Source organism: Athene noctua, chromosome 1 (assembly GCF_965140245.1).
Source record: "Athene noctua chromosome 1, bAthNoc1.hap1.1, whole genome shotgun sequence".
NCBI lineage: Eukaryota > Metazoa > Chordata > Aves > Strigiformes > Strigidae > Athene > Athene noctua.
Window position 1 is genome coordinate 241,137,958 of NC_134037.1, and position 13,012 is coordinate 241,150,969.

At 39.8% G+C, this 13,012-nt stretch overlaps 1 protein-coding gene across 2 annotated transcripts in view; it reads right to left on the bottom strand.

The window, feature by feature from the left end:
* The window catches only part of B3GLCT (beta 3-glucosyltransferase), a 69,743-nt gene extending 57,023 nt beyond the window's left edge, over positions 1-12,720 (bottom strand). The window contains exons 1-3 of one of the 2 annotated variants that reach the window (XM_074914598.1): positions 12,517-12,720; positions 4,682-4,743; positions 2,019-2,058 (exon numbers count right to left, since the gene is read on the bottom strand). In XM_074914598.1, the coding sequence (XP_074770699.1) occupies positions 2,019-2,058; positions 4,682-4,743; positions 12,517-12,604 (190 nt within the window). In that variant the 5' untranslated portion in view covers positions 12,605-12,720. Of the gene's footprint in view, positions 1-2,018; positions 2,083-4,681; positions 4,744-12,516 lie in introns of both variants that reach the window. The other variant, XM_074914591.1, reaches the window with a different exon arrangement.
* Between the last annotated feature and the right edge of the window lie 292 nt (positions 12,721-13,012).

Genomic DNA, 13,012 nt, shown 5'->3' on the forward strand with positions numbered 1-13,012 from the left:
AACTATGGGAACATTGAAGTTCAGTCTCCTCTCTATTACACTTGTCTTCCCAGTGACAAGAATATGAAGATGTTGATACCTATCTTCAAAGGCCTGACTAAGAACACTTTAAAAGATCTCTTAGAACTCTGAATAGAAAACTACAAATGGTAAATTTGCTTCCTTGGTACAAAGCTACAGCTTATTTATAAAGGAGAAATATTTTTTTTATATAACAGTTTTAAAAAGAGGAATGAAAAAACTTAGAAACTAAAGAATCATGAAGGACTTCATCCTCTGTTTCAAGTCCTTTCTTGATTTTACCCACAGAAATGGGTTAAAAGAGAATTAAAAAAAAAAAAATCTTTCTTAAGGAGAGGCAGAATCTCGTCAAAAAAAGCTCAAGAACAGGAGAGATGTATTACATTAGACCAATGGTACATTTAGTCCAGTACACTGTCTTTAACACTAGCAATAGGAAACACTATTTAAGATTTAAGAACACCATAAGACCTTCCTTTTCTCTAGTGCTCCTCATATTCTAACAGCATCGACAACTACTGAATTAGGAAATGCCAGAAGATACATTGCTGTCTATTTATCTTACCATACATTTATGAACTTGTCCTCTCTTGAAACTGCTGGTATGGTCTGCTTCCATAACCTCCTGTGGCAGCGAGTTTCTAAATTTTGCTACCTGCTGCATAAAATACTTTTGCTTGTCTGCTTTAAAGTGATCTCCTACTGCAACAAACAATAGATGACAGATAGTAGTTACATCACTAATCTACCACTGTAACATCCCTAAATATAACTTTCCTAAGTAATGAGATGATATGGGAACTTATGAAAACATCACTGTCAAAAGTAAAAAAAAAAGTCTGTCAATGCCTCCCTGGGTGTTTTATGAACTGAGACACAGCAGGTTCTGCTGAAAGTAATAAAAGCAGCAACCAGCACCTGGCTGTGCTGTGAGATTCTACAGAAAGAGATGAAACAACACAAAGGGGAAACAGAGTTTCTTTGCCACTTGATAAGGAAGGGTGAACAGGGAAACAGTAATAAAGCTTCTATAGAAATGCCTTGACCTTGCAATGGTAAAATGGGAGATTAATGGGACAAGTGACTTAATTTTATTTTCCACAAAAGTGGTTATCTGTGTTAGGGACAGAGCTTGCAAATAAGTCCAAAAAAAGCCAACAAACAAGCAAAAAACAGATCTTAGCAGCACCACTCAAGAGTTCTGTTAGCAACTCCACTAAAAGCAAGCTAAGCCTTCCCAGTGTTCAGCTCTGATGTCAGAATGAACTCATAACTATTCACAAACTGCTACAAGAGACATGGTTAAGCTGGCTCTTCTTAGAGCAGGCACACCCAAGCACTCAGGGTTTATGAGAGCCCAAGTTCCTTCAAGAATTTAATGGCTTTAATATAGCAGAGGCAGCACTAGTTTACAGTGCAGAGATTGCAAGTCCTTATCTCAGGTCTGTAAACTTTTTGCTGGAAAGACATCAGATTTATTTTCAGAAAAGGCAGAAGCCTGCATAATTTTTATTCTCATAATTTGTTATATGTCCAGTAAAAAAATTATTTTACCACTCAGTATCCTCTTAATGTTTGACATGTTTCTTAAATAATTGCTTCTAGATATTAAAAAGTTATTGCAAGTTATTATATAGTTATTACATGTACCATGAGAGCTTAGCAGAATGGTAAAATTCAGTTTCATGTTAAATTTTTACAAGAACAGCTACTAAGTATCATTAAATTTTATTTTAAAATACTGTGTACTACAAAAAGCAATGCATCAGTTTCATAGTGCAAGTGAACATTTTCAAAAAAAAACAACTACAAGAACTGCAAATACAAACAAAGATCAAGAAGTTCTGTTTGATGAGACTAAATGAGAAAAAAAAAGTATTTGTGAATCAGTAATTAACTAACAATGCCGTTGAGCATTTGGGCATTGTTCACCCAGTGAACACAACATACTAAAAAGGCAGCCACAAGTGAAAACATACAGACTATACAGTACCTACCTCTGCTTATTTTACTAATCGTTCCACTTTTTTCAGACTTCTGGAAGAAAGGAGAAAAAGCAAACTAAATATAAACGCAAAACCTCAAATATTTCTAGAGAGACATACAGGGAGGCAAAACATTTATCTGATTGTAAATGCATACATAGAGGTTTTAACTCAAGAACTATTAACATATGGTTTAATTATTAATATAATTAATAATTAAAATGTTAATTAAACTATTAACAGTGGTTTTGTTTGGGTTTTTTTAATACGTATCTCCTTAGCACAAAGTTTGGAATATGGAACTCTATAATACAAACACACCTGTCCAGTGCGTAAAAAAAAGCCAACACACTCGTACTCATTTGATCCACTATCAAGCATCTATTGAAATACAATTCTTAAAGGAAGACTCAAAAGCAATTTATATCAAGACAAATAAACATGAAAAGGTTGTTGTACATAACATGACTTTGCTGGGATTTACTCAGGTATCACATGCATTTGTGATGGAATTTTAAGAGTGCTGAGGTACAGACAACAGTGATACTGCATTTGCAGCATTAACCATGAAACTAAGTCACACACATAAAATATCTTAGGAGCACATTCAACTGCTTCTAAATAACAGAGGCTGGGTGGAAGGGTGTTGTTTAAGAACTGCTGACTGGTAGAGAGACAGGACTGGAGAAGTAGCTCTGCACTTCCTACAAAAATTGTAGAAAGGAAAACAGAGCCTTCATTTATTGCGTAATTTCTCCCTGGTAACAGCACCTCAGTGTTTTGGTTTCTTCACATGTAAAATCAAGATCATCTTTACTAATTGCATAAGGATGTTGAAGGACTTATATTGGTTCAATTGCTTTAAGACCTTCAGATAGAAATGCCATACAAGGTACTCCTCAGTAACAAGCTTTTATATAGTTTTCCTACCCTTGTGACTTAATTCCTATTTATAAACACTTTTTTCCTCCCCCCCCCCTTTTTTTTTTTTTTTAAATATCATATTCATTTAATCCTTTTAGTCCTGCTTGCATCAGATGATCTCTACCTCTGTCCAGGTCTGACTTTTACACTGCAATGCATAAGCTCCAACTTCCTTGGTAGCCATCTGTAAAACTGTTTCAAGAATGGCTGCATTGCATCCATGATCCATGCTTATGACCCTTTTTTGCTGACTGGGTCAATAAAGCTTAAAGAAACTCTTGTAAGACTAAGTTTCTTTGATGACTATACACAGTATTGCCATCTTACAGCGTAATATACACAACATTCTAAATTAACATGTAACATAAACAACATGGGAAGATTAATTTTCTATGCAAATAAAAAAGTATGTGTTTTGTGGTACACTGACAAACAAGTCCTCTTTTACAATTACCTTTATTAAAACACAAAAGAATTATTGCCCATTACATTCCTCTTAATGTAAAAGAAAAAGAAAAAAAAAAAAGGATTTTGGCCTAAAGAGTTCTAGGAGGCACCTCTGACTTCATCTGAGGGAAGATTTTGAAACTCTAAAATAGTAGGAAAGCCTTCATAAATTATATCCTACATAAGAATGATAACATTAAACAGCTGGCTTGAGACAGTAGTGGAATTTGACAAACAGCAACTTACAAGTAATGAAAACAGAATGACATTATCTCGTCTCCCAGATACACTGCAGCAAATCAGCAGTTTGCAATAGGGATCTTTTTCATTTATGAAAATTACTCAGAGCAACCATCATCAAAACCAAAAATTATTTAGAAACATGGATCTATCTGCATTTCATGCAAGATCATTAGATCTAAATAGCAGTTATAGATTCTAACTCTTGACTCATTCCAGTACTTTTATTTGATTTTCCTCCCTTAAATCTCTTTTATACATACACTAATATCTGTTACAAATATATACATATATAAATAAAAATTGATAGATAGAAGCCTGTTAAAGGACATATATGCATATACACCCAACATCCATTATGCTGTTTAATGGTAGGGCTAGCTCTGACCATCAATTCTTCTAATCTGTTAATTTGAAATTTCATATGCTTTACTTGAGGTGTGACTTGGGTAGCAATAGATAATAATACTAATTTAGCAAAAAAGCAGCCACTTTGCTCTCAATATATTACGCATTTAACAAAATCAAGAAGAAAGAAAAACCTGCCTCTGAACTAATAAAGATTATATACTCAAAAATATACTACTCTCAACAGCAGTAACGCTATCAACTTGTAGAAGTTATGCGAAATCATCAAGGTTTCTAATGTACTCTTCAGCTGATCCAGGAAAAAAGAAAATAAATTGTTTTCTAAATTATAATTTTGATCCACAACAAAACCCCAAAAACCTAATTCTCTTAATAAAAATGTCAACATAAATCAGAAAATCCAGTGTAAGAAAGAAATCAGAAGTGTTAAGTATAAGTTTATTCCAGTAATTTAAGAATCCATAGGACAAATTAAGAACCTAGTAATACTAGAAGAGTAGTGCTGCATGCATTGTGTCCCATTAAAGGTCTCTTATATGCCACATAGAACAGACATACATATGACATTTAGTACCACTGAAGTCAGTGATCAAAATAATCAATGTCACAGATGTTAGGCTTTCTGCTCTAGTCTCATCTAGATGATTTTATAATGTCTGTAAAACATTCTTGCTCTGGCAATTAAAATTTATTACCTGCAGCACTGGTAGTTCAGTCTCATCTTCTCCATCTTCAAGAACTACACTTACAGCAAACGCTGAAAGAAAAAGGAGAGGGTTTTTTTCATATTATAGGAGCTCATTTTCACACTTGATAAAGTTCTGCAGCAAAAGAAAAAAAAATATTTAGGCAGATTTTCACATTAAATGATACTATACTGGTAGTAATCTTTATGAACATAAGATAGTCCATTCTTACAGAATTTATATATTTGCCGCCTGACAATTCTATTCCTGTACATCACTGAGAATATCACTCTTTGATGTAAAGCCAATTTATCTTGGCTTCAAGGCAAATAAATCCCATTACAAAAAAAAATTTCAAATCTGTTCAGTCCAGTATTTCACTTGATAACAGCACATTAGTGCTGTCATGTAGGAGACCTGCATTCCACTCTATCTTTAGGTTAAAGTTTGCATTACCAAAGCTTCACTTGGAACCACAGGGACTGAGGAAATTTCTATCAAACTTGAAGATAGCTGTCATACGCTTTGAATGCCATCTCTGAACAACAGTCAAACTTACTGATGTATAAAAAGCCCAAATAAATGTTTACAAAAAGAACAGAGACCCCAAAGAGCTAATTTGCACAGACATAGCATCATCATAAACTTTTTACACTGACACCACCCTAATGCATACACTTCTGGTTTGTATTAGAAAAATCATCACCAAAAAAGTGTTATTTTTTTTCCTTGTTGATGTAGTCATCTAACCACTTTGTCTCAGCTTGCTCATTTGTAAAATAGTTCCATTTAACATAAGAAGGCTTTGCTAAGTTTCTTTGTAAGGAGTCTTTTTCTTAAAGACACTAAAGAGATGCAAATGAAAGTAAATTGCTATAATCTGGAAGGAACTCAAGACACTACTCATCATGGTCAAATAGACAGTTTTCTTAACAACTAGAGTGGAAAAAAATCAACAGATTCAAGTGGAGTGTCTCACTACAATCATTTACTGCTTGAAATTGATTTCAAAGTGAATTGATAACAACTGTCAATTCCTTTGACACACTAGAAACGTGGAACGTAGGAAAGCAAGAAGACAAGATTGTCCAAATCCTGCAGTGCTCCACCTCGGATTACCTATATCCCTATGCTCTTTCAACTGGAGACAAATTTCATGTCTAGGAGGTGAGTTTCACAATGACATCTCAGGTCCTGACTAATTTGAATCTCAAATTACACCACTAGATGCAGACATCCCCAAATCATTCTAACACAGGAGACCCATGTTGACCATAAACATATTTCAATAAGGCATAAATGCCAGGTAGAAGAAAATAGAGTATAAGTAGGAGTGTCTCCTCAAATCCTGTCCTCAAGTAAATGTTCTGCACTTCTAGTTCAAAAGTGCACAGAGAATACCTCAGTCTGCTTATTATATCATATCTGTCTGTATATTCCTTGATGACTGCATGCTATGATCATTTTCCTCCTCCTCTTCCAATATAACAGTACTTTGAGCTCCAGATAAGGTGTATCTTCCCCTACATAAACCAGATCCACAACTTCTACTTGACATGATCCTAATTACAAGATCAATACTAAACACCCTTATTCCAGAAAATGTATTAATTACATAGTATTAACCTGAAGAAGTATCAGCTGATAAGTTTGGCTTATTTGCAAAACTGAATGCAAGCAGAATTTTTGTAACTTTCAGTTTTTAATATGCAGCTGAGGAATGGCACACAAGACCTGAAACAAGAGATGCTGCCTCTCTCACCATAACATTCAATAGCCCATGTCACACTGCTTCTAAGATTTAGAAAATATTAATGCATATGATCCTTGAAACAAATCAAACAATACTTAGATAACCTAGAAGAAAAAAAAAAAAAAAGACCTATTTCATACTACGTCTTTGAGAGCACAGATAAAGCTCTTCAGGGAATTATTTTAACAACCTACTTCATTTTCATGTTACTGAACCACAGAATTGTTCAGGTTGATAAGGATCCCTAAAGATCATCTAGTCCAATCCCCACCACAGCAGGAGGCTCAGGACCTTGTCTAATCAGGTTCTGAGTATTTCCCAGGACAGAGACTCCACAAACTCTGAGCAACCTGTTCCAATCACACTTAGAGTAAAAACAAAATGTATTTCTTACATTTTTTACATTTAAATGGAATTTGGAATTCCCCATATTTCAGTTTGTGCCCACTACCCCATGTCCTGATAGTCACCATGGAGTCTGGCTCTGTACTCTTTACTGGCCCCCATCAGGTATTTACACATGGTGGTAAGATCCTCCTTGAACCTTCTCTTCTCCAGGCTGAACAACCCCAGCTCCTTCAGCCTTCTCATGTATCAGGTGCTTCAATCTATTAATAATCTTCATGGTCCTTTGCTGGGCTCACTCCAGCATGTCCATGTCCCTTCTGTACTAGAAAGCCCAGACCTGGGCACGGCATGACAGGTGAGTATCAGCAGGGCTGAGCAGAGAAGAACCACCTCCCTTGACCTGCTGACAACACTCTTCCTAATGCAGCCCAGGAGGCTGCTGGCCATCTTTGCCACAACGGCACACTGCTGGTTCATGGTGAGTTTGTTGCCCACCAGGACCCTCAGGTCCTTCTCTGCAAAGCTGCTTTCCAAACAGCCTGCCCCCAGCATGCACTGGCACATGGGGTGACTCCTTGCCAGGGGCAGGACTTGGCATTTCCCTTTGCTTGAACACTGTTTGCCAAGTTTCCCGTTTGCCCACTTCTCCAGTCCACAGAGGTCCCTCTGAATGGCAGCACAACCAGCTGGTGCATCAACCCCTTCTGCCCACTTTGTATCCTCTGTGAACTTGCCGAGTGTGCACTATCTCATTGTCCAGGTCATCAATGGAAGAGGCTGAACACTACTGGAGTAGTTTATCCCTGGTATCACCCCCTGAAGTGTACCACAGCACTGATCAGAGCCTGTGAACCCAGCAAGTCAAGCAGTTTTCTATCCACCTCACTGTCCACATATCTAGCCCATACTTCATCAGTTTGTGTACAATGTTATAGGAGACAGTACTGAACTTCTTGCTAAATGCAAGATAAATAGCATCCACTGCTTTTGCCACGTTCATGAAGGCAGTCATCTCATCACAGAAGTCTTCTGGGTTGATCAAGCATGACTGCCCCCTCATAAAAACATACTGACTTCTCCCAATCACTTTCTTGTCTTTTATATGTTTGTCTTGTCCTTCCTTTTTTGGCAAGGGTATCCAGGATTATTTGCAGGCCCACATTTTCCTAGTCTCCCCTTTGCTGCTGATATACCTGTAGAAGCCCTTTTTCTTGCCTGTCACAAGTTTAATCTGTCACCAGATTCAAATCCATGTGGTGTCTGGCTTTCCAAATGGCATACCTGCACTCTCAGAGACCGTCTTCGTATTATTCTTGGTGTGACCTGAGCCTGTTTCTATGTCTTGTGTGCTTCCTTTTTATGTCTGAGTTTTGTCAGGAGCTCCTTGTTCATGCATGTGGGCCTCCTGCCATCTTTGCTTGCCTTCCTGCACGTGGGAATGGATCATTCTTGAGCTTGTAGGAGGTAAACCTTGAAAATCAACCAGCTCTCCTGGACCATCTCCCATATCCATCTTTCTGTATTGCTGAGGACAGTGGTAAACTGAGTACGTCTGGCTAAAAATTACTTTTGTTGCAGCTGCCCTGACATACAGTGCAACTTCAACACTCACACGCATTGTTTATTAAACAAATTGGTATCTGTGATGAACACTAAAGTCTCTCTGTATCCCATTACTCTTATTCCCAGTGATTTCAGACATGCAGCCTTCCTTTCTCTGCCAACAAATAAACATATTAAAATGACTCAGTATCTTTTATATTAAATATTCCAGGAAGACTTTTTCCAGATAATACATTTTAATGATAAGAACTGCTCAGACTATATTTAAATTACTGAAGAACCATTCACTAAACATACTAGCAGACCACTGAGGACACCACAAAAAAGCCTCAGGAGTCTTCACCCAACAGTAACCAAGCTTTCCATTCAGGCAGACTGTATGAATTTATTTTAGCAACGAATATGCCATGCCCCCTCTATTACTTCATTAGCGAATCTATTATACACATAACATTTGATACAAGTAAAGCAAGTCTTCACAAGTAAACTGGGATGCACTTGTGGGGTAAATTCAAGTCTTGCTAACATATGGCCAAGACTGTTCTGGCTAAGCAACACGATCTCTCAGCCTGGAAATAGATAGTGTCTTATAAGGATTTACTGGGAAAAGGGTGACGTGAGAAGAGCGTGGTAAATCTAGCTGGCATATGACTTATCAACAAAGGTAGGAAATACAGTGCCTGAGTGCAAGTGGACATCTCTAAGATTAATTCATCCACCCACAATTCAAGACGTTTCTGAAAAAGGTGTGCCCAGGAGGGGACAACAGACAGAAAAATTCTAACTACACATGCAGCACATGACCAGATCAGTTGTACCAATACAGGTAGAAACGATAAACTCTTTGTGGCAAGGGTATCTTCTTGCTGCGTGTGAAGTACACACACACAAAGAAGGCTCACCTATGTCTGGGAGCTATCAAATGCTACTACAACAAAACAAAACAGTAACTTCTCATGTCCAGTCATTATTAATTCAGACAACTGCAATAGATTTCTTTCAGTACAGAACTCCCTAAGACACACATAGTCTCTGGAGCTAGAAGTTCCTTTGCTAAATCCAGAACTTCCGTTAGCCCCTTTGAGTTTTTTGATGCAATGCAAGCCTAGCTCAGGTGAACCACTGACTTACCATAGAGCACAGAGAAAAGAAGAAACTAATTAGCTGGTAAAAGTCATTTGGCACAGCAGACAGAAACTGAACATGTCAATCACCAGATCCCCTCCTTTTGCTAAATGCTCAAGAACTGATGATAAGTAAGAAAAGGAAAGAGATTTTAAAAACACTTTAAAGCTCATTATTTTCATCAATCTTACATTTATTTCTTTTGAAAGCAGGACTAAAATCCACTGAAAAATCTAGACAAGATTTTTGGATTCATTCAAAATCTAGAAATTTAATCAGAGAATACAATATAAGCAGCTTCAGTTTCTGTTTATTTTTCTTAAGTTTTCCATTATTTCCATTAAAATTTATATGGGTAAATAGACTGGCTTATAACACTAGAAAGTAAAACTCAATCATTTATTTTTATTGTTCAGCAGCTGAACTCCAGGAATACATGCCAACAAACTACTAGGAAAATGGATGTAAATACTGTAGTATTTAAATACAATATACTGTATAAATATATATATAATGATATAATAGCACATTATAAATGAAGAATTAATCATTTCTTCAATACTACTCTTTCGAGTGTGAACAACTTCCAAACGTTTACAATTATATGTCCTTTAAATGCAAAAGATGTTACAGAGTTAATTTTTTTGCTTTCATAGACAAAATCCATTTGAGGCAGAAAGGCAACACTTCTGTTATCTTCCTCTTTTACAGTCTGATTCAAGGCTGACCCCAGAGTTATTCAGATCACCTCACTGGGCTGTGGGTCAGTTTAAACAAGCAACAAAAATTTATGATTCTGTGACTTACGTATGGCAAAACCGTGACTAATAATAACCACTTCAAATAACGAAAGCCATTGATTATGTTGTACACAGTAGGCAAAACATTTAAAATAGAATTTCTTTATTCTAATTATAATCTAACGGAAGGCCTATTTTTGTTGTGGTTGGTTGGGTTTCCTCCCCCTCCAAGTTTTCAAAGAATTTAAGATTCTATGGATTGACATGATTCCAGAGAAAATCTGCACCAACGCTGTCAGTCAAAGAGACAGGATGGACGATTATGGAAGCCATTATGGAAGATAATGAGACAGCCTGGGAGCACTAGCAAGCAAAATAAATTAGTTTCATGTATTTATATGCAAACTGGTGTAATATTTCTTCATTGTTGCTATCCTGTCAGCATCAAAGACCCTGGTCTAGCCAGGTAAGACTGAAGACTTACAGATTTATCAACCCAAAATGGGGAGAGAGCAGGGGGGAGAAGAGGGACAAAAGGGGGTGATGAAAGCACATTTCCAGCATCTGAAGCTTTTCATAAAATAAAAGCAAGTAATTTTATTTTTTTACTAAATTTATTTAAGCTAATGGCACATATAGGAAGAAGGCAACTGAAATCAGCACTGTGAACCACTGAAATGTCTAAATGGGTGCTGTGTACACCAGTATCTTTATAAAAGGTGAGCAAAGAAAAACAGTAGAATAAAAAGCATCATCATTATCCCTTCTGATTGTCTAGAAGTTAACCCAAGCAAAATCATCTAAATATGTTTTCCTATTCTGCAAGCTGACACCTGCAAGCTGGAATTTATGGAATGACTTAACTACCAACTGACAAGCTGTTTTATTCTGTGAAATGCAATCCAAATTATTTCTGTTTTCCAAAAGCAAAGCTGACTGTTTGGCAAAGTTACTATCCAGCCATCTCAAAAGCATGGGGTATTTAAGAAAGAAAGGACTTTGATGTAAAAGGATATTTGAAAAAACTACAAGAAAGCCATGATACTGCAGTAAGCTTCAGGTGAACATATTCTATACAAGCATTAATCGAGACCTACCAAACAAGAGATAATTGCATTTTCCATTTTTGCCTTCTACCTGCATGTATGTATGTACAATAAATATACATATATACACGGAGAAAACTGACGCTGCTGTTCTCTGACTGATTACAATCTGTTCGAGGTTACAAGTGCTACAGTATGTTGCGGAAACACAGGAGCAAAACTACTCATCCCAAAAAGAATGAAATATAGCTGTAGGAAAAGCAGTAGAGTATTAGGACTCCTCCAAAAACCAAGCTGCACAGGTGAAAGGAGAAGTGTTTTACAAGAGAAAAGTCAAAATATCACAGTTTTACTTTGCTGAAAACAGGATTTATTTGTATCAGGTTTCCCCTGCAGGATTTTGATTCACAAGCCATAGTAATGTAAGAGAATCAATTCCAAAGGCTTTGAACGAACTGACAAGCCTGTGCTGACAGAGATGGAAACATTCAGGAAGAGAAATAATGAGAAACAGAACAGATATAAACATTTATTTCTGTCTCTTACACTCACAGCAACTGCTCCTAACTCCAAGAGCCAGTAACGATCCAACTGCTGACATACTACTAACCCTTCGCTTTTAATCTTCTCCCACCTGCCGAGACACACTAAAAACGCCTCTAAATTATAGTAGTAAGATTTTTTTTTTCCTCTTTGCTGAAATTTTAACCAGACGGTATTACCTCTCCACCTCCCCTCAGCAACACCCAGTCAGTAAGGCGCTATTTCAAACACGAGCGGCTTCGTGGTAGGTTTTAGCTAGTTTAAGGAAGATTTTCTTGACCGGAGCGGCTGGCCCCGGGAGGGCCGGTTTCCACGGCGAGGGCTTTGCCCTGCCCCGGCCCGGCCCGGCGGAGCGGGCCGCCCCTCGCCGCACACACCGCCGCGGGGCCCGAGGGCGGGAAGCGGTCCCTGCGCTGGCCGGCACCGGCACATCGGAGCCGGGGCCGCTGAGGGGAGCCCGCGCTACCCCTCCCACCATCCAGCCCGGCTCACTAACAAACTTCGGGGGAAGGGGCACCTCCCGTCTCCCCGCCCGCTCCCCCTCACAGGGCGGGACAGAGCGGGGCGGGAGCGGCGGCGGTTCTGGCGCCCCCCCTCGCCTCCCCAAGCTCTCCGGCTCTGTCCCGTGCCCTCCTCCCCCTCATCACCTCCGCGGAGGCGCCGAGCGCCCCGGCTCCCCTCCCGGCACCTCGCCATGGCGTCCCGGCCCGGCCCCCGGCTACTCACCCCGGGTGCGGAGCGGCGGGAGAAGGCAGAAGAGGTGGGCGCACGCAGCGAAAAGGAGCCAGCGGCCGCAGCCGGGCTCCCGAGACATCTTGGCAAGGGCCGCCGAGCCGCACGGCGGGGGGGAGGAGAGGGGCACGGTACAGCCCGGCTGCCCGCCTCTGCCGCAGGAGCGCGGGCGAGCGGCCTCCGGCTGGTGGCGGTACCGCCGCCAGCCCGCCCTCCCCTCCTCCCCTCCTCCCCTTCCCTCCCCCCCGCCAGGGCCCGGCAGGACCGGGCGCCAGCGCCGGGAGGAGGGGGGGGGCGGAGCGGCGGCCGCGGCGCCCTCTGGCGGGCGGCAGCGGCAGAGGCGGCGCCCGGCGGCCCGCGTCAGGCGGCCGCCCTGAGGGACCCCAGCCCGCCCCGCCGGCAGCTCCCCGGGGCACCCGAGCTCCCACAGCCGACCCAAAATAGTCCCAGGAAGCACAGCTCTCCGTGGACATTTCTCATCACCCGGCAT